Genomic DNA, 23,075 nt, shown 5'->3' on the forward strand with positions numbered 1-23,075 from the left:
CATTTGACAAAATTCAACATTTACAATTAAAACTCTGGATAGTTTGGGTATAGAAGGAACATACCTCAACATAATAAAGGCATATATAACAGGTCCACAGCTAACATCATACCCAATTGTGAAAAAGCAGAAAACTTTTACTCTAAGACCAGAAACAAGACAAAGATTCCCACCCTTACCACTTTTATTCAACATAATATTGCAAGTCTTAAAGCAATTAGACGAGAAAGAGAAATAAAAGGTACCCAAATTGGAAAGGAAGAAGTAAAACTGTCACTATTGGCAGATGACATGATACTATATATAGAAAACCCTTAAGCCTATACTAAAACAAACAAAAAACTGTCAAAACTAATAAATGAATTCAGTAATGTTGCAGGATGTAATATCAATATATAAAAATTAGTTGCATTTCTATACACTAATAACCATAAGAGAAATTAAGAAAACAATCCCATTTATAATTTTCTCAAAAGAATAAAATACCTAAGAATGAATTTAACCAAGGTGAAAGGCCTGTACATTGAAAACTGTAAGACACTGATGAAGGAAACTCAAGAAGATACAAATAATGGAAAGGTATTCCGTGCTGATGGATTGGAAGGATCAATACTATAAAAATGTCCATACAGTCTAAAACAATCTACATATTCAATGGAATCCTTATCATCTCAATGGTATTTTTTTTATAGACCTAGAACAAATAATCCTAAAATTGGTATGCAACCACAAAAGATTCTGAATAGCCAAAGCAATCTTAATTAAGAAAGAACAAAGCTGGAGGCATCACACTTCTTGATTTCAAACTACATTACAAAGCTCTAGCCATAAAAATGATTTTGGCATAAAAACAGATACATAGACCCATGAACAGAATAGAGAGTCCATAAATAAACTCACACATATATGGTTGGTTAATTTACAACAGTGGAGCCAAGAATATACAATGTGGAAAGGACAGTTTCTTCAGTAAATGGTATTGGGAAAACTGGATAGCCACATACAAAAGAATAAAACTGGACCACTGTTTTATACCATACACAAAAACGAACTTAAAGTGGATTAAACACTTGAACATAAGAACTGAAATGTTGAAATCCCTAGAAGAAAACAGGTAAGCTGCATGACATCGGCCTTGGTGATGATTTTTTTCAATTTGACAGCAAAAGGAAAAGCAACAGAAGCAAAGATAAATAGTGGGTCTGCATCAAACTAGAAGGCTTCTGCACAGCAAAAGAAACCATCAACAAAATGAAAAGGCAACCTGAGTGGGAGAAAATATTTGCAAATATTTATCTGATAAGGGGTTAATATCCAAATATATAAAGAATTCACATAACTCAATAACAGACAAAAAATGTGATTAAAAAATGGGCAGAAAATCCGGAGAGATTTTTCTATAGAAGACATTCACATGTCCAGCAGGTACATAAAAGGGTGCCCAACATCACTAATCATCAGGGAAATGCAAGTCTAAACTACAGATGTTATACCACCTCACACCCTTCAGAGCAGCTAGTATCAAACAGACAAGAAATACCATGTTGTCAAGGATGTGGAGTAAAGGCTGGTAGTGGGTATGGAAATTGCTGTAGCCACTGTGGAAAACACTATGAAGGTTCCTCAAAAACTAAAAATAGAATTCCCATATGATCCAGCAAGTCCACTTCTGAGTATTCATCCAAAGAAAATGAAAACACTAACCCAAAAAGATATGTGCACCACCCATGTATATTGCAGCATTATTTACAATAGCCAAGATATGGAAGCCACCTGTGTGCCCATCAGTGGATGAATGTATAAAGAAAAATTTTTTTTTCAGCCATAAAAAAGGAAATCCCACCATTTGCAACAACATAGATAGACTTCAAAGGCAGTATGCTAAGCAAAACAAGTCAGAGAAAGGTACCATATGATCTTACTTAGATGTGGAATTAAAACAAACTCACAGATACAGAGAACAGATTGGTGGTTGCCAGAATTGAGGGATGGGGAGTGAAGCTGTTCAAAAGGTGTACTTTCAATTATAAAATAAATAAGCCCTGGGGCTCTGACACAGCTTAATGACTGATTAGCAATACCAGGTTGTATATTGAAAGCTGCTAAGAGAGCAGATTAAGAGTTCGCATTACAAGAAAAAAAAAATTTTAGCTTAAAACCAGGAATGACTGGCAGAGGATGAACACTTGGTGGTTTTACAGAGATTTTCATCACTGTGCTTGTTTAATGGAAACCTACCTGTGCTCTCTTATTTTGACTCCATGATGAAGGCAGGAGTTCAGATAAACCCTAAATTATGCTGCTTTGAAGAGAGGGGGCACCTGGGGTTGGTCACCAGAGGTGGAGCCAGGTGCACCGTGGAAGTGCCAGGTGGGCAGGTGGGGTTCCAGCTGGACCAGCACTGGCTGATGGTAATGACAGGGTCTGGGGGCAGGGGGTTGCAGGAGGGTGGCCACGAGCCTCCACCCCCCAGCTTCCACATTGAGCACATGGGGGATGTGTGGTGATTAACTAGGTTTATTATGGTGATCATTTCACAATATATAATATTAGTACAACATAATTATTCTATTTTTTTATATATCAACTATATTTCAATAAGAATTATTTTAACATTTTTATTTAAAATAATTTTTAGGGGTGCCTGGGTAGCTCAGTCAGTTAACTGTCTGCCTTTGGCTCAGGTCATGATCTCAGCATCCTGGGATTGAGCCCTGAATTGGGCTCCCTGCTCAGCAGGGAGCCTGCTTCTCCCTTTTCCTGCCCCCCCCCCCCCCCCCCGCCATGCTAATAAAATCTTTAAAAATAATTTTTGGTCTCCTGGGGGGAAAAGATGGTGGAGGAGTAGGGGACCTATTCCAACCGGTCCCCAGAATTGAGCTGGATATCTACCAGACTACTCTGAACACCCACGAAATCAGCCTGAGATGTAAGAAGATAGATCTGGATCTCTACAAACAGACTATTACAGGCGGTTGGTTTCGAGGTATGAAGCAGGGAGCCGTGATTCCGTGGGCAGATATCTGAGGATAAATGGAAGTGGGAGGGAGCCTGGCTGTGGGGATCTTACACCACCAGTGAGCAATAGCCTCCCGCACTGGGGACAGGACACAGACTCGGAAGACTGGTAGCGACGGGCAAAGGGCTTTAGGGGAGCCCCCCAGATGGAAACCGGGGCAGTGGGGCCATGCCTGCGAACTGGAGGGGCTTGTGGTTTTAGAAGCACAAAGGCCAGAGACGTGCCCCAACCTGGAGGCAAGGACTGGGAGTGCTGAGGAGGGGCGAACAACCCAAGATGCTGCAGTTTATAGCAGCACAGACAGAAACAGAGATGTGTGGTCTGGAGAGCTCACTGGAGAACAGACTTCAATCTCTCTGCTCTGAGACAGAGGGTTGGAAATTGTCTCTTCTGCTCTGACTCTTGGAAGAGACGCAGAAAGCCGCCAGAGAACAAAAGCCTCCAAAAACCAGTTTTCACTGAGCCCATCCCCCACCACAGGGGGCAGGGCAACTCTGCCCAAACAGGGTTGCCTGAGTAACAGCGTGGCAGGCCCCTCCCCCAGAAGACAGGCTGGGAAAACAAGAGGCCAGCAACACTAAGGTCCCTGGAAAACAGGTGCATCTTGCTTGCATTGTGGCCAATAATTTGGACTCTATACATTCCCTCAACCACCCCTCAACAGAATGACTAGGAGGAGGAACCCCCAAAATAGGAAGGACTCAGAGATTATGACTTATGCCACAGATTTACAAATGGATTCAGATATAACCAAGATGTCAGAGATGGAATCCAGGCTAGCAATTGTGAAGACAATAGCTAGAATGGAGAAATCGATTAATGGCAACATAGAGTCTCTAAGGGCAGAAACGAAAGCTGAATTGGCAGACCTTAAAAATGCTATCAATGAAATCCAATCTAATCTAGATAATCTAACAGCTAGGGTAAGCGAGGAAGAAGAACGAATTAGTGACCCTACAAAACCAGTTAATAGATAAAAAGGGAAAAGAGGAGGCCAGAGAAAAACAACTCAGAAGCCATGAAAATAGAATCAGAGAAATAAGTGACACCATGGAACATTCCAATGTCAGAATTATTGGAATCCCTAAGGGGATGGAGAGAGAGGGAGGACTAGAAAATGTATTTGAGCAAATCGTAGCTGAGAACTTCCCTAATCTGGGGAATGAAACAAACTTTCGTGTCCTGGAGGCAGAGAGGACCCCTCCCAAGATCAAGAAAAACAGGCCAACACCCCGGCATGTAATAGTAAAACTCGCAAATCTTAGAACCAAGGAAACCATCTTAAGGGCAGTTAGCGGGGAAGAGATTCCTTACGTACAGAGGGAGGAACATCAGAATAACGTCAGACCTATCCACAGAGACCTGGCAAGCCAGAAAGGCCTGGCAAGACATATTCAGGGTACTAAATGAGAGGAACATGCAGCCAAGAATACTTTATCCAGCAAGGCTGTCATTTAGAATGGCTGGAGAGATGCAGAGCTTCCAAGACAGGCAGAAACTGAAAGAATATGTGACCACTAAGCCGGCCCTGCAAGAAATATTAAGGGGGGGAGGGGGTTCTATAAAAGGAGAAAGATCCCAAGAGTGATATAGAAAAGAAATTTACAGGGACAATCTATAAAAACAACATCTTCACAGGCAATATGATGACAATTCATTCATACCTTTCAATAATCACTCTCAACGTGAACGGCCTAAATGCTCCCATAAAATGGCACAGGGTTGCAGATTGGATAAAAAAGACAGAACCCATCCATATGCCATCGACAAGAGACTCATTTTGAACCTAAAGACACATCCAGACTGAAAATGAAGGGATGGAGATCCATATTCCATGCCAACGGACATCAAAAGAAAGCTGGGGTAGCAATTCTAATATCAGACAAATTAGATTTTAAACTAAAGACTGTAGTTAGAGACACAGAAGGACATTTTATCATTCTTAAAGGGTCTATCCAACAAGAAGATCTAACAATTGTAAATATCTATGCCCCCAACATGGGAGCAGCCATCTACATAAGCCAACTGTTAACCAAAATATAGTCATATTGATAACAATACGTTAATTGTAGGAGACCTCAATACTCCACTCTCAGCAATGGACAGATCATCTAAGTAGAAAATCAACAAAGAAACAAGAGCTTTGAATGCCACACTGGACCATATGGACCTCATAGATATATACAGAACATTCTACCCTAAAACAACAGAATACTCATTCTTCTCAAGAGCACATGGAACTTTCTCCAGACTAGACCACATACTGGGTCACAAATCAGGTCTCAACCAATACCAAAAGATTGAGATTATTCCCTGCATATTCTCAGACCATAATGCTTTAAAACTGGAACTCAATCACAAGAAAAAATTTGGCAGAAATTCAAACACTTGGAAGCTAAAGACCACTCTGCTCAAGAATGTTTGGGTCAACCAGGAAATCAAAGAAGAACTTAAACAATTCATGGAAACCAATGAGAACAAAAACACATCAGTCCAAAACCTATGGGATACTGCAAAGGTGGTCCTAAGGGGGAAATACATAGCCCTCTAAGCCTCACTCAAAAAAAAAAAAAAAAAAATAGAAAAATCCCGAATTCACCAACTAACTCTACACCTTAAGGAACTAGAGAAAAGGCAACAAATGATGCCTAAGCCACGCATTAGAAGAGAAATAATTAAGATTAGAGCAGAGATCAATGAATTAGAAACCAGAAACACAGTAGATCAGATCAATGAAACTAGAAGCTGGTTCTTTGAAAGAATTAATAAGATAGATAAACCACTGGCCAGACTTATCCAAAAGAAAAGAGAAAGGACCCAAATTAATAAAATTATGAATGAAAGGGGAGAGATCATGACTAACACCAAGGAAATAGAAACAATTATTAGAAATTATTATCAACAACTATATACCAATAAGCTGAGCAACCTGGATGAAATGGATGCCTTCCTGGAAACCTATAAACTCCCAAGACTGAAACAGGAAGAAATTGACAACCTGAACAGGCCAATAACCAGTAACGAGATTGAAGCAGTGGTCAAAAACCTCCCAAAAAACAAGAGTCCAGGACCTGATGGATTCCCTGGGGAATTCTACCAAACATTCAAAGAAGAAATAATACCTATTCTCCTGAAGCTGTTTCAAAAAATAGAAAGAGAAGGAAAGCTTCCAGACTCATTCTATGAGGCCAGCATTACCTTAATCCCCAAACCAGGCAAAGACCCCATCAAAAAGGAGAATTTCAGACCACTATCCCTGATGAATATGGCTTCCAAAATCCTCAACAAAATCCTAGCTAATAGGATCCAACAAGACATTAAAAGGATCATCCACCACGACCAAGTGGGATTTATCCCTGGGCTGCAAGGGAGGTTCAACATTCGCAAATCAATCACTGTGATAGAACACGTTAATAAGAGGAGAGAGAAGAACTGTATGGTCCTCTCAATTGATGCAGAAAAATCATTTGACAAAATACAGCATCCTTTCCTGATTAAAACTCTTCAGAGTATAGGGATAGAGGGAATATTCCTCAAGTTCATAAAATCCATCTATGAAAAACCCACAGTGAATATCATCCTCAATGGGGAAAAGCTGAGAGCCTTTCCCTTAAGATCAGGAACACGTCAAGGATGTCCACTCTCGCCACTATTGTTCAACGTAGTACTAGAAGTCCTAGCAACAGCAATCAGACAACAAAAAGAAATAAAACATATTCAAATTGGCAAAGAAGAAGTCAAACTCTCTCGTTTTGCAGAGGACATGATACTTTAAGTGGAAATCCCAAAAGACTCCACCCCCAAATTACTAGAACTCATACAGCAATTCAGTAATGTGGCAGGATACAAAATCAATGCACAGAAATCAGTTGCTTTCTTATATACTAACAATGCAACTGTAGAAAGAGAAATTAGAGAAACGATTCCATTTACAATAGCACCAAAAACCATCTAAGATACCTCGGAATAAACCTAACCAAAGAGGTAAAGGATCTATACTCTATGAACTCCAGAACACTCATGAAAGAAATTGAAGACACAAAAAGATGGAAAAATATTCCATGCTCACGGATCGGAAGAATAAACATTGTTAAAATGTTTATGCTACCCAGAGCAATTTATACCTTCAATGCCATCCCGATCAAAATTCCAATGACATTTTTCAAAGTGCTGGAACAAACAGTCCTAAAATTTGTATGGAATCAGAAAAGACCCCAAATCGCCAAGGAAATGTTGAAAAAGAAAAACAAAGCTGGGGGCATCACGTTGCCCAATTTCAAGCTGTATTACAAAGCTGTGATCACCAAGACAGCATGGTACTGGCACAAAAACAGACATATAGACCAATGGAACAGAATAGAGAGCCAGATATGGACCCTCAACTCTATGGTCAAATAATCTTCGACCAAGCAGGAAAAAATATGCAATGGAAAAAAGACAGTCTCTTCAATAAATGGTGCTGGGAAAATTGGACAGCCACATGCAGAAGAATGAAACTTGACCTTTCTCTAACACCATACACAAAGATAAACTCAAAATGGATGAGAGACCTCAATGTGAGACAGGAATCCATCAAAATCCTAGAGGAGAACATAGGCAGTAACCTCTTTGACATCGGCCACAGCAACTTCTTTCAAGATACATCTTCAAAGGCTAGTGAAACAAAAGCAAAAATGAACTTTTGGGACTTCATCAAGATAAAATCTGCACAGCAAAGTAAACAGTCAACAAAACAAAGAGGTAACCCACAGCATGGGAGAAGATATTTGCAAATGACACTACAGATAAAGGGCTGGTATCCAAAATCTATAAAGAACTTCTCAAACTCAATACCCAAAAAACAAATAATCAAGTCAAAAAATGGGCAGAAGACATGAACAGACACTTCTCCAAAGCAGACATACAAATGGCTAACAGACACATGAAAGAATGTTCATCATCATTAGCCATCAGGGAAATTCAAATCAAAACCACACTGAGATACCACCTTACACCAGTTAGAATGGCAAAAATTGACAAGGCAAGAAACAACAAACGTTGGAGAGTTGTGGAGAAAGGGGAACCCTCTTACATTGCTGGTGGGAATGCAAGTTGGTACAGCCACTTTGGAAAACAGTCTGGGCATGCTTCAAAAAATTAAAAATAGAGCTACCCTATGACCCAGCAATTGCACTCCTGGGTATTTACCCCAAAGACACAGATGTAGTGAAAAGAAGGGCCATATGCACCCCAATGTTCATAACAGCAATGTCCACAATAGCCACACTGTGGAAAGAGCCAAGATGCCCTTCAACAGATGAATGGATAAAGAAGATGTGGTCCATATATACAATGGAATATTACTCAGCCATCAGAAAGGATGAATACCCAACTTTTACATCAACATGGATGGGACTGGAGGAGATTATGCTAAGTGAAATAAGTCAAGCAGAGAAAGTCAATTATCATATGGTTTCACTTATTTGTGGAACATAAGGAATAGTATGGAGGACATCAGGAGAAGGAAGGGAAAAATGAAGGGGGGGAAATCGGAGGGAGAGATGAACCATGAGAGACTATGGACTCTGAGAAACAAAGTGAAGGTTTTAGAGGGGAGGGGGTGGGGGGATGTGTTAGCTTGGTGATGGGTATTAAGGAGGGCACGTTCTGCATGGAGCACTGGATGTTATACGAAAACAATGAATTGTGGATAACTACATCAAAAACTAATGATGTATGGTGACTAACATAATAAAATAAAATTTAAAAAAGTAATAGTTTTTAAACAATTTTAAATTTTAAAAATAATTTCAAAGACGACATAGGCTACATGAAACCTTCCCAGAGGACAGTGAAAGGAGAAGCAAGATGTGTTTTTCTTTAGAACAAAAATCTGATTTCTCATGTGAGCCCATTGCCCAATTTCCTTGAGTTGCCCCTAATTTTTTTATTAGTCCCTGGATTAAAAGTTCTATTGCTGTCTCTTTACGCAGTAGACAGTGCCACACTGGTGGTGTTTGTGCCAAGGACACAACAGGAAATGACCCTTCTCAGAAAGGGGGGCTGTGAGGATGAGAGAGAATTCCAGTATGACATTGCCCAGGGTTACTGGGTCAGGGCAGAGTCTCCTTCACTAGGGATTCTACCCATGTGCCAGCAAATGAGCCTACTGACACCAAGATCATTGAACAAGATGCTCCAGCTCAGACTTTACTTCCCTAACTGCAAACTGCCTATGCTCAAAGTTGCAGGAGAAGCTTCTGGGAATGATCACCGCATTTCACTGTTTTGGTGATTTCAGAGCCATAACCAGATCTTCCTGGCTAGTTGCCTTAAGCAGATTCATTTATCTAATGCTGTTCTGTTCCATAAATAGCAAGGGGGGGAACCACTGGCTTCCAGTGAGTCAGCAAGCCTGCACTGCTCCAAAGAGAAAGGAAGGTGACCCCAAGGTACATGGCCTGCTGTCACAGAAGGAGAAAGGCTTCCATGGAAGGAGGGCCCACAGGGTGATGTTTTACTCTGGTAAAAGGTCACCTGGGTAAGAGTTTCCTGAAACATCTACAATGATTCATTCTCAGCCTGCAATGTTCCTGGTCAAGTTAGACAAACCGACAAGAGAGGCCTGAAACAGAGCCACCGCCAGCAGAAGGGTACAGAAAGAAGCTCCATCCATTGTCTATGCGAGTTGTCTTTAAGACAGACCAGACCCTGCTTTTTGAAGCTGACTTCTCTGTGCAGAGCTGGAGAATACTACCAGATCTGCTGCAAACACATCCCCCATGCACTCAACGTGGGAGCTGGGGGGGGGGGGGCGGTGGAGGCTCGTGGCCACCCTCCTGCAACTCCCTGCCCCCAGACCCTGCCATTACCACCAGCCAGCGCTGGTCCAGCTGGATCCCCACCTGCCCACCTGGCACTTCCATGGTGCACCTGGCCCCCCTCTGGTGACCAACCCCGAGTGCCCCCTCTCTTCAAAGCAGCATAATTTAGGGTTTATCTGAACTCCTGCCTTCATGATGGAGTCAAAATAAGAGAGCACAGGTTTCCATTAAACAAGCACAGTGATGAAAATCTCTGTAAAACCACCAAGTGTTCATCCTCTGCCAGTCGTTCCTGGTTTTAAGTCAAATTTAACACCACTCTGCCCCTGAGAGTGGGAAGATTTAGATGACCCCTAGCGATTTCTTTCATGGCAACCTTGGCCTTTTGCTTCTCATGAAGCAATACTCACAGAGGCTTCCTTTTTCAGGCAGATTGAGAATGCAAAAATGCTCACCAAGAGCATGCTCCTCGAATAAGGCTCCAAAGATGTCCCCTTATATGGACACGTCATTTGGGCCCTGCCCTGACGAGACTCCTCTCACCTCTCAGGGCTCCCCTCCTGCTTTGGTTCATGCCTCCAGCCTCTGATCAGGCTGCTTCTGTGCTTAAGCATGCTGCCATGCCAACCTGTTGCCCTCCAGTTGGCAAACACCTCTTGCACCTCCCAGATTTTGTCCAAGTATGACTGCCCAAGGCAGGCTCTCCCCTACCCTCTCCCCATGCTGCCTCACCTCTCTGCAAAATCAACCTCTCCCTCCTTTGTGCCCTAACATGGCCCATATATTGCCACTCACTTTCTCATCACGGCTCACTTTATTACACTTGAACACTGTATTGTTCATTGTTAGGGGCTAAGATTATGTCGTATTCAAAATTATCTGTGCCTGGCCTTCCAGACCTTTTTCACATCAAAGAGCACTTAGAAAATGAGAGAGTATTTTTGTGGTGCAAGAGGCTGCTGGTAAAAGAGATCACTATCTTTAATAACCCATTCAAAATTTAAACACACCCGTGGAGAAGTTCTGCCAAAAAGACCCTCAGTTAGTGTTGGTTGAAAGGATGAATCAGTCAGACTGTTTATAAGATTAGGAGAGATCTGCAATTAGGCAAAAACCTTAGAAATCAATGAAAGGAATGGTCATACATAAAAAACAGAATTAAGACTCCAACATAAGGGTGAGTGTGTAGATTTCTTACCTAGTCAGGGTCTCCTTGGCCAGAACAGCACTAGACTCCATTCCCAATGGGAACTTCATCAGTGCTTTTCTTCATGCACGCACCTCGACTCTAATCAAGCCAACTGCTCACTACCCCCACCCCCACCTCCCGCATGTTCTTTGCCTACCTGCCAGCAGACAGCCTCTGTTTGGGTTGGCCTCTCTCCAGCACAGCCTCCTCTCCACCCATGTCATCCAGCGGGAGGACAGCTTCCCATCTCAAAGGCTCGCCTATAGGGCCACCTCCACTGGAGACGCCTCTGCTCCCACGGGGCAGGCATGCATGGTCTCTCCTTCACAGCCCTGTTGCTGTGCCTGTCATCAGGCTCTTGTCTGAGCAATTTCTTTCTATCCCCTATCCTTTCAATGAAATGTAAGCTTCATGTGGTCAAAGACTGAGTCTCATTGTAGTTTCCCCTCCTTCACCTGTAATAGATACACAATAAATGTATCTTACATTCATCTAGATCTCCCAAGTGGCTGTGGGAAAACCGGGTTCCCGTTTAATAGGGAAGCAAGGGTGTCTGTTGTATAGGGAAGGGCCTGCTGGGTGCCAGGAAAGATCCCTGATAGTAAACCACACTCAGAACCCTTATTTCAAGGATTCATAAATTGGATGATCCTATACTAAATAGAGCCAGATCCACGGTCCCCAAATCCATTATTTAATGGAACCTTTGCATAGTAAGGTTGGCCTCAAGGCCTGGGCACTGAGCTAGACCAGAGGGAGACTCAGAGCAGCCCCAGGTGGGACGGTGCATCGTATAGGGGTCCCCAGTTCCATATAACAGAAGCAGGTTCCTGATGCACCACAGGGGCGGGGGGGGGAATAGCGGAACAGGGTGAGGTGTTAGAGGGAAAGACTGCTTATCTGAGCCCTATGGGGTATCCGTGGGGTCCGGCAGTAGGCAGCAGCCCCCCTTCCTGTCCAGTCCCTGCAGGGCAGCATGTATGGAGGAGTCTGGTTCCAGATAGCAAGTAAGTAAATGCTCATTTCCTGATAGCCCCTCACTCATCAAAGATTTACCGCCCTGAGCCATGGGCCACCGCACCCCTAGGATATATCCTGGCAATCACACACATACTGGAATCAAGTCCCATTTTGATCTGATCTGAGACTATGATACCCCACCCTGATCACCACCATCTTCCCATCAGTTACATTCAAACAGTGGTGCTTTGGTTGGAAAGAAACACACTGTTCAAGTGTTCTTTTTGTGTTTACTGGTAATCTTTATCTCCCTTGTCATGCTCAGCCAGGCCCTCATTCTTGTGGCGAATCCATGGAGCAAGCACCCCTCCCTGTGTCCTAGAAATAGTAGTAGTCTCTATGGCGACCAGGGGCTGCATCTCCTTCTAGGTTCAGAGAGGTCTCCTCAGGCTGAGAAGTCTGATCCACACTCCCCCAAGCTCTGCTACCTCTGTCTTTGCTTTTGAGTTTGGAGAATGAGATGTCTGGTAATGTTTTATGGCCACAACCCTGCTGGAAGTTTCGAGTTATTGGTCAGTGTGTTTCTGGATGTACTTAACATCCTCCTCCCCAGATGACCCCAGCCCTACACTAACGTGATGTGCCCTCCTCCCTACAGGCGCAAAGAGTGCACAAGAGGTTCCCGAAGGCCGGCAGAAGCCACCACTCGTCAGAGCACAAACCTCCTTCCATGCCTTCCCCGAGCACCACCGCACCGAGCTGGATGCTTGGCGGCAGCCAGCAGCCCCTACTGGACAGCGCACATCCGGGGCCCGGCCAGACAGGCCAGCCGACTGGGCACCAGCAGGAATCTGCCAGACGAGCCAGCAGCCCTCCCAGCCTCCCCTGGTCCTTCCAGAGAAGCAAGTCCTTGTTTTGTTTGCCCACGGGAGACCCCTCCCCGGGATCCTCAGCTCTACCACAGTGGTTTTCAAGCACAGATGCCCCAGGGCACAGGGCGTCGGAGGGGAGGCACAGCCACCTCCTCTCCATCGATGACTTGGAGGGGGCCCAGGAGACCGACGTGGACACGGGCCTCCGGCTGTCCTCCTCGGACCTCTCTGTGGTCTCTGCCTATTCGGCGCCCAGTAGGTTCTGCAGCACCGTGGAGACAACCCTCCCCCCTGAAAGATGCAGCAGCCACTGGTCAAAGCCCAAGGGTTTCAGAGAAGGACTGCTGCCCACTGGGAGTGGGGTGACCACAGAGACCGCCTGGGCTTCCCTCCCTTTCTTCACCAAAGGGCCTTCCAGCTCCTCAGCCACAGCTGCTGCTGCTCCCCCCGCTCCTGGCACCTCCTCACTCACAGGGTCCTCCCCAGAGCCTCCCTGGGATGCTCCCAGCGCTGAGCAGACCGCAGGCAGAGACGCCCCGCCACCCCCAGTGCTGGCCGGACCTGTGGACAATGACATGGAGGAATTCTACATCTGAATACCCTCTACTCTGGCATTCCAGACACACAGGCTCAGGTCCTACTGCCCCTCTGGGGTCTGAACACCACCCGTGCGTGCTCTCAGCCCGCTCCCCCAGGTCTGTCGAGAATCTGTCTGTCTCATGGGTTTGTTAGCACATTTGCCACACCACCCGTTCTTACCTGAGAGGTGGCATATTTTAGAGACTTGCTGGAAAAATACTTGCATTTTTATGCAAATAAATTCTCGAGCTTAAGTTGTAAAATTTTTTTTGAATACCCAATTCCTTTTGAGATATGGTTTAGTGCACTTAATACGATTTAAATGCCTCATATAATTATTTGAAATGAAAAGACAACCTAGTCAGCTGGAGCTGATTTGGCAATTTTTCATGCTGTGAAGGAAAAACAATTAAAGCCAAAATGTTGAATGTGGGAAAGATACTAAGTGACCTGTATGAGAGATTAGTGCACAATAATGTAATGTACATGGCTTACTAGATTCTGCATACATATTTGCATTACCAGGCAACAGTGGCCCTAAGAATTTCCAGGTAGTGCTTAGAGTGAAAAAAGTCCACTTGATAAAACAGTAAACATATATCAGACTACAGTAATGCCTCGCTGTGATGCCGTGCACATCTGAAAATCTGGATTTATGCAAAGGTAGCTAATATACTTTATAAGGACTTATCCTGAATAACAGACTCTTGGTGGAATCAAAATATGATTTGAGTTCCAAAAACCAGATTTGCATCCACTTTTCAACAACACCTCACTGTAACAAGTGGAGTCTACAGAAGACCACTCCACTCCCGGGATTTATTTGGATCACTGAAGAACCGCTCGTTGGAGTTACAGAATAATAGGATATTGGTCATAGAGGTAGCTAGTCTTAAGATTCTTCCATTTTATAAAAACCACCGTCTAAGGGCTATGTATATATGTATCTATATAAATGACAGGAGCCACACTTTATACTACTTTCTCCAGTAAACATGCATTGTCACACACCCTGATGTTCGCATTTTTAAATAATTTGTAAGCTTTGTAAGTGGCACTTCGATGGCACAGAGTAATAAATGCCCCTATCTTCTCCAAATGGGAAGCTTTATATGAAACGCTGTCCTGGACAAACACTGTTTCATCGCCAGGCTTCCACGAGTGCCTAGAAGCCTTAATTAAAGCTGGAGCTCTAGCCCAACCTTAACCTTTTCTGCCCGGTGTCTGCTTCTTTGGAAGCATGAATGAGATTTAAATAGCACCTCTCTCTCACTCAGTGAGGGTATGTTTACAATTCCAACCTCAGCAGTGCCAAGCGCCGGCGTGGGGGGCGATGCCGAGCCGTGCCTGGCTACCCACCTACCTTTGGGAAAGAGGAGCATGGACTTACTGGCCTTGCTCATTTCCTAGTCTGGTGCTCCTTGCCTCCAGGACTCCTGGCCCAGCTTTCCCGTCTCTGAAAGCGCCCACACCGGTCTGGACACAGCCTCAGGGTCCTTTCCCAAGCAGCCGTGGAGCGTTTGCCGTCCCTGTAATGAGAACCTTAGATCCTGTCCCAAACATCCAAATGATAATATTCTCCATGTTGATAAAGACATGGTCTCTTACAGTTCTAGGCCAGGAGGGAGAAAACGTTTTCTAGAAAACGCTAGATAATAAATACGGTAGGTTTTGCCAGCCATCTGGTTTCTGTTGGGACTACTCCACTCTCATCAGAGCGTGGAAACAACCAGGGAAGATGTGTACGTGAACGGGAGAGGCCAAGTTCCAATAAAACTTTATTTACAAGAACAGGCCTAACCCTTGTGCTAGATGGAGGTTGATTTAAGACCTCGGGCACAGTCAGCAATAAAGAATCAAAGTCTGCAGCCCTCTGAGCCCTGAGGGACCTCTTTCTGCAGAGATGGTTCCTAGAAAGCCACTAGCCGTCCACCTCCTATCCAGAAATGTGACTCATGGCCGCGGAGGATGAACAACAACAGGTTAATGTTAGGAAGGAGTAAAATAACTCAGAGGTGTTGACGCAAGCTCATGAGTAGCAAAGGTCAGTGAGGCATAAACAAGTGGACCACCTGTCAGGTGATGGCTCCTCCTGGCTTCACCCCATCCATGCCCTTAGTTTAGTTTAATATACTTGCATGTACCCCTAGGATTGCTTTGGAGCCCAACGCTGATGTTCTCCGGTCCCACCCTTTCTTAATAACCCCCCCCCCAGCACAGTCCAGTCTACCAAACTGAGGGACCCCAAAGGATGTCAGCGACACCATTCAAAAGCAGGAAATGCAAGATGCCCCCATAACACGAGGGGAGAATGGAGGGAAGCTCACCACAGACCACATTCAGGCATTTCCCCCCACCCCACTTCCCTCCCAGGCTGTGGTCGGCAGTGGCCGTACCGTCTGCGCAGAAGAATGCCACAGACACATACTGACAAAAGCCTAGCTCCCGCCTCCAGCCACGCACTAGCATTTTCCTCATCCAGGAAGGCTCCTGACACCCCCTGGGGGATCCTGACTCTTGGATTACTGCTGTTAAAATAGAGGCTGGCATACTGTAAATGCTCAATAAATTTGTTCAATTAAAAAAACATGAGGCTATCTCAAATTATTTCTCTCCTGGATTAGGTTCTGAGGTATAGGAAATCTAGATTTTGGCCCTATTTTTTTTTTTTTTTTTTTTTTTGTCATTTAATGGAACCCAGTCTCTTGTTTTCTTGACCTTAGACCTCCCCCCAGCATTGCCCAGCATGGGGGTGGGGGTGCTACTAAGTGTCCTAGTCTATTTCACCAACCCATCCCTCGCTTGTCCCTTTTCTAAAAAGACTCCCCAAATTACTGCTCACAGTCCCACCATGGCACCTAAACACCACCTAGGATCCACTATTAAGACCAAATGTTTCTTAGTTCCTAACTGAACTGCCAAGCCCTGCAGAAATCATCTTGGGTCACCCGCGGGGCTGGAGTGGTGAGCTACCAAAGATACTTTTGTGATGGGAGAGCTGACATGTAGTTGTACAAAATGGGTTATAGTACTGGGTGTTCCTTGAGCCGTGTGACCCGAGGACAGGGGAATAAGCACATGGAAGTCCGTTGGACTGCACGGTCTCATTGTTCCAGGTGAGACCAAATGTCTACTTTCACTGGGAAGATCTTTGAATCCATAGCTGATCTCTTCAGCCCCGTGTAAATCAGGAGAAATCTATCCTCCTCCTGGGCTTTCTGTAGATGAATGAATTCTCCTATTCATCAGGTAAGAAACACCTAAGTAGACTCAAAATTCCTGGAAGAGATTTTTAAGGGCAGATAAAACTGGAGAGCTTCTCCCTCCCAAACCCTCAGAATGGTATCAATGAGCAGTTATGGTCAATGATCTCATGTCTGCATTTCAGGAGAACAGTGGGAAGAGCCGAATAGTCCTCTTCCCCACCACCACATTGCTTCATGTTCCTGGTCTGAAATAAATGTCTCTTAGGATTTATAGGAATCTGTTGCTCTTTAATTCTCTGGAAATACAATTGATCAGATACAGCAGAGGTTTGAGAAAATAACATGAGAAATTTACATTATAAAAATGGATTCATGAGGGGTAAAGAACCTGAATTTAAAGTTTTTTATAAAATCACACTCTTCCAACTTTTCCTGAAGGCTTTTCTCTAATCTTTGGGAACAGAAGTCTAAACACAAAATTTGAATAACGGAAGCAAACATTAATGGTAATGTCGGCACACTTGGGTCTTTTTAACAACTTCTATTTTAGAGATGTGATAACTATTATCCAATTATGTGCCCAAAATTAGGATCAATGAATCTATTTAAGACAAAAGTCACCAGAGTATTTGGTGAAGCTGAAAAGGCTCCTTCTCTGTGCCCCTATGACATGTTCCCTAAACTCTCTATTTGTCATGAGGGTCCCACCTCCAGTTGCCTATGATGGTATAGAAAAAGTGTTTCCACCAATGGGGCACAGTCCCCCACCGGCCTGGTCCGGTTGAGAATTTGCAACCACCCCATGTGACACATTTGTCTTGTAAGTTGCACATCTGAAAGAAGCCAGCCAGGCTCCCTTAGGTCAGCCCTGCCCAATCTCTAGAACAAAACCCAGAGCCTTTTGGACAGGAGCAACTTCACATGTTTGTGGCACAGTCCAAAAAAGGGCCTAATGAACAGCAATACTTTCAGGCCAAGTCACCTCGCTAGCTGGCTGTGGGAAAGCTTTGGTGCCACCTGGTGGCCGCCGTACCCAGGAGGGTCAAGCAGCCACCCTTGCTCCACCCAGATGAACAAGAAGGAAGCATTTCTCTTCCATTTATTACTCTGCATTTCATTATTTTATTTCTACGAGGTATTGGGACAACTGAAATCACCAAGACTTAAGACAGTGCAGGCAGAAGTAGGAAATCAGGGCTAAGGTAAAAGAGGCCATAAATGTGCCAACCATAAAGAAAAACATAACTGCTGTGGATGAATTTCCCAGGAGCCAAAGCAAAAAGGGAAACATGAATAGCTTAGTTCTCATGTGGAATTTGAAAATCTAGTGACATTGTCTTAACCTCATTGTAACTTACGTTGTCTCAAGGTTATTCCTCAACAAAAAACAAGTTTTTCTTCACACAGATTTCTAAAATCACTTTCTCTGAAGGGGATTTCCGTGAGGGATTTTGTCTCAAAAGTTACTAGGTTTGGTCCAAGTTGGTAGCTTTCTTGATTGAGGGATGGAATTTACAAGACCTAGAGGGGCAGACATGGCCACAGGCTTTAGCTGAGCCTCCCTAGACCTCTCCGGCCACACTGTGGGGAGAGGGAAACTTGGCCCTCAGCAGAAAGTCTAAAGGCTGGCTTCCTCCAGGCTCTTGAGACCCAATCTGTCGTTTGGCAAGTGGAGGGCAGGGGGTGAAGCCGACATCCTCCTGAGAAACCAGAGGCTCCTACCCACAGTTTCAGCCTGCATGCAGAGAGTCTCCCCATCTACTGAGCCCCCTCTCTGCAACCTCACCCTCGCCCTGTGGTTCCAAAGTCATCTCCATTCTCTAACCTCTCCCTGTTGAAAGAGGCTTCTGACACTGAGAAGCCCTTCCAGCTAAGTTATAAATCCCCTTAGCACCCCTCCCTGAGCTTCCTGAGAATCCATAGGGATTCAGGTTCCCCGCACCTCCTCCTTCATTGCTCTGCGTGGATTTGCTTATCATTCAGCAAGCATTTCCTGAGTCCCACTGTGTGTCAGGCTCGTGCTGGGGACCTAGGACTGAACGGGTTCACTCGCTATGTGAGCTGACGGCAAGTTGTTTTCACTTTCCTGAGCCCCCATTTGACCATCTATAAGAGATGGACAAGAATACCTACCTTGGAGAATAATGAGGAGACATAAATTGCATCCTTTGCACGAAAGCCCCTGTGCTGCCTACAACACAGCTGGTATGGAACGAAGGCTGAGGTTCTCTTCCTTCCCTCGGGCTGCAGAGTGGCACCTGCTCTGCCTGCCAGGTTCCAGGCTCCCCACGCTCCTTGGTGCAGGGAGCACAGACAAGGGCTGGCTTCCAAATGCTTCTTACAACACAGGTTCTACTTGTGTCTCTGGACACCGTCTCTCTGGACAGAATTCCACCCAACAGGAAGGCATCTTTCCATCATCCCATGCTCAGCCTCCTAGCTCTTCTCTTTCCTCCATTTCAAGCCACTGCCACAAAGCCAGACCTTGTGCCCTTACCACTCCCTTCCCTAACACGCACCCCACCCCTCAAGCCTGTGAAACCTGTTCTGCCTTCCCGCCTCCTCTCTCCTTGGGGTTCCAGACTGGCTGGCCCACAGCGGACCACTGTGTAGCGTCTACACGCTCCCCGCCCCTCACCGCAGTCCTAGCCACCCTGCAGTTGCTGCCTCCCAGCCCCTTGCTGCCGGACCACTCTGTGGTGGCTCACCCCGTCCACTCCACCTTCCTCACTGCTTGGCCAACCTCCATGCAACTTACAGGCCCCAACAGTCCACACCTGCTCTGACTGCCCAAATGCCCCTCCCCTGCCTGGGTCTGCCCCCCGCCCTCCAGCCAGGACCAGAACTGCCCGCCACCCCCTCAGCCTCCCTCCCTATCACATAAGATGTGTCCGACTCCAAGGAGGGAAGACACAAGACGACACTAACAGGTAGAATGGATCGACTGCCAGGTCCTCTGCCCTTGGACGTTGTCTGCGGACTGGAAACGCAACCCGGCTCGACAGAGGAAGGTGATCTGTACAGCAGGGAGAGTCCTCATCCTATTTCCACTGCAAGAGTTATGTTCCACTTCCTGCAAAATGAGCCTCCTGTGCCCAATACAAGTAAATCACCCCACACCGGCGGCTCTGGAATTCTCCTTGGCCATAAAGCTCAGCGGCAGTCTGGGCCCTAGTGTTATCACCTGAGCTGGCTGTGCAGGGACCCCTGTGCTCCTCTGGTCAGTGTCCGAGCGCACAGCCCTGCCCCGGACGGCCCAGGAGGGATTCCCTGTCCGGCTGTGCGTTTGTGCCTTTGCTGGATGCAGCGAACCGGCCGCGGCTACGGAGGCGGGCACCCGGGGCACCTGGCAGTGTGACCCAACCACATGTGATCCGCGCCAGGATCCCTGCCCGGCCACAGTCCTGCTCTGCCAAAACTTGCTCTCTCACTCATTCCGTCACCCGCTTTCCTGAACCTTCGGCTGCCTGCTGCATACCCCACATGCATGCGGCCGGTTCCCAAATCAGTGTGACCCACACCAAAGGAGCACCACTCTGACACACCGGGCAAGAGCAGCTCCTTCCGCCCTGGGGTTCCTCAGTGCTGTTAATGGCTGCTTCTCTCTCCTCATCACTCACACTCAAAAACCCAGATCTGAATGTCATCCCTGAGACTTCCTGGCTGTGTGACCCTCATCAAAATACCTCATTTCCCACCCTTGGTTTCTTCATTGGCCAAGTGGAGTAAATCAGAGCTGGGTGCAGGGCGGTGGCCTCAGGGGCAGAAGTGAAGAGGATACCGAAATAGGCAGCAAGGTTAATAATATTTTAAGAAAGGAGGCCTCCTTCCTAGGGCCATTCTAAGGAACAAATGGCATCAAGTGGCAAAGTCTGGCACAGCGAGAGGTCATTTCCACCTTTCAAGTTAGCAAAGGTCCTTAAGATAACACTCCGTGTAAGTCCCACATGCCTCTCAGCAGTCACTGGCACCACTTTTTAGAGAGAAGTGTGGCGATAGATCAAATACTTACACCTCGTAATTCAACTTCCAGGACTCCATCCCTGGATAGATGAGAAAATTATCTGAAACAGAGGTAAAGCCTCATGTGTCTGTTTGCCGCAGTATACTTTAGAATAGTAAACCACTAGGAAACAACCTGAATACATGTATATATTGCCCTTGACCACATAAAACAGTGCAGAGAAAAACAGACTATGAGGGAGTAGGTCAAAATATAACAGCTTTTGCTTCCAGGTAGTATAATCACGGGTGGTATTTTTTTCTGTTTCATTTTCCTTTTTGCACTTGATATATTTTCTATAATAAGCATTTATTAATTATATAATTTAAAAATAAGGGTAATAAAACCAGAAGAACCCAGCCACCTTTGAATGTTCTCAATGTTCACATCAAATCTGTCCCCATTCCTGCTTCTTCATCCTCTCCAGGTTTGATGGACTTCTGTTCCTTTCCCTCCAGCCCCAGCTACACAGGTGGTGGTAGACTCATGATTAGAGCAAGGGTCTTCCAATCCTGGCTCCTTCCTTACTAGCTGTGAAACCTTGGACAAGTTCTATGATCTTCTGTGACTCCGCTGCCTCATCTGTAAAGTGAGGGCATTCAAATACTTCACCTCTCAGGAAATTTGTATGATACAGAAATCAGCTTCATGGACCCCTCTCCACCCGGGGGGTCAGCAACAATGGCAATGTTGGCATGAGGACCACAAGAGACTAGAGGCCCTTCCCCATTTCACCTACCATATAATCCTCCTGGACTCTGATAGGTCCCCATTTGGGGGAGGGCAGCCCTCAATTATAACTCTAATGGAATTTCCCTAGCACATACAGGATGATGGCTTTAAGTCCAAATTAGTTTGATTTAAAGAAAAAGAAGTAATATTTCTGCATCCCCGATTTTGTTGCCTGAGAGCCATGCCCACTATCCAGTGTCTTTATAAACTGTGTTATCACCATCCTAGGCTATGGTCATAGCCTCCCAACTGGTTTCTGTGGTTCCAACATCTGCCCACTCTTGCCAATTTTTTTTTAAAGTGCTTTGCACATTCTCCTGCTCAAAACCCTGCCATGGCACCTTCTTGCCAACCAAGCAAAAGTACCCACTCCCCAGATACACCCTCAAACTTTCACCACTCAGCTCCCATCACCTTTTCCATACTAGTGCTTACTATTCTATGCTCCAACCAAACAGGCTCTTAACTCTCCACTAAATATATCCTGTGCTTTCCTACCCACATGCCAAAATAGGTTATTCCTCCAACTCCATCCATCCAAATGCTACCATCCACCAAAGCCCAGTGCAAACGGCGCCTCCTTCAGGAAGCCTATCTGGATCTCACTGTCAGAACACATTGCCTGGTGCCATGTTGTACAAGTACTCAGTTGTCCCTAACTCCGGACAAATCACAGGGTACTCAGTCTTGCAGTTGTTTAGGCACAAAGCTGATTACCCAGGCAAATTATATACTAGTCTTTAGTTCAAAGCAGTACCTCAGTAAATAAGGTTCAAATCAGTGAGCACGTGAGTGACGTATTCACGTTTGGCACAGCTCTGCAGCGGGCCCAGCAGGTGCTCCTTTCATGATAAATCCCCATGCTCGCATTCCCAAGTCAAGGCTCCTGACCCTGATCATGACTATTCAACCCTAATGTCCTGGAGGGTCGAGAAGGAGAAATTGTATGCAGCGAGGAAAACTCAGGAGGCCATGCTGAACAAATCCAGATCTACCCGAACCTCAGCCATTTACTTTGGTTTTTGTTTTCAATCCCATCTGCCTTTATGCCTCCAGACTAAAAACTCCTGACTTTTCTATCTGTTGTATGGAATTCTCTGTTTCCCCCCTCACCTCTTTTTCAATTTTAATTATTTTTTTTCTGGGCCCTTCATTCTCCCCATTACGTATTTCTGAGTCACTCTATCCACACCCACATTCGGATCCAGACACACCCTGGTTTGGACCAAGAGTAAGAGCTGTTAGTCTGACCTCTAAAATGTTTCTTGTCTTTACAAACATTGAGGGCTAAACACTGAGGGCACTTGCTCAGAGAACCTTTTTCCAACCTAGAATTTACCCACATTTCCCTACAGACATCCTATGTGTACATAGTTATTTTTAAACTTTACACCCACAAAACTCTTGGCAAAAACACGAACTGAATGGATTTCAAACCCAACTGGCTTAAGCCCACATGTTTGAAGAAGAACACTGAAATGGCATGAACGCACTTACTTGCTCTCTTTAATGTTTGTCAGGTTAGAATTAGAGCCTTTCAGGGGAAGGCCGGGGGTTTAGGTATTTGACCTGTTTCTTTGCCTCAGACTGAAGATCATTTCCATTGTCACCTTCCAAGATTTCCCTCAGGGTAGACCGGGCCCTTGGAGGCTTTGTACCTTCAAAGCCACATGTATAACATAAAAGAGCCCATGGGGTGCCGTTGGATGGAG

The 23,075-nt window shown here is 45.3% G+C and overlaps 1 protein-coding gene across 2 annotated transcripts in view; it reads left to right on the plus strand.

Moving 5' to 3' along the window:
• Positions 1-15,977, plus strand: part of FAM124A (family with sequence similarity 124 member A) — a 97,992-nt gene extending 82,015 nt beyond the window's left edge. For both annotated transcript variants that reach the window (XM_032403085.1, XM_032403086.1), the window contains one exon: positions 12,630-15,977. In XM_032403085.1, coding sequence (XP_032258976.1) covers positions 12,630-13,439 — 810 coding nt within the window. In that variant the 3' untranslated portion in view covers positions 13,440-15,977. The remainder of the gene's footprint in view (positions 1-12,629) is intronic.
• Positions 15,978-23,075: the final 7,098 nt, after the last annotated feature.

Source organism: Phoca vitulina, unplaced genomic scaffold (assembly GCF_004348235.1).
Source record: "Phoca vitulina isolate PV1807 unplaced genomic scaffold, GSC_HSeal_1.0 scaffold5, whole genome shotgun sequence".
In the NCBI taxonomy this organism is placed as follows: domain Eukaryota; kingdom Metazoa; phylum Chordata; class Mammalia; order Carnivora; family Phocidae; genus Phoca; species Phoca vitulina.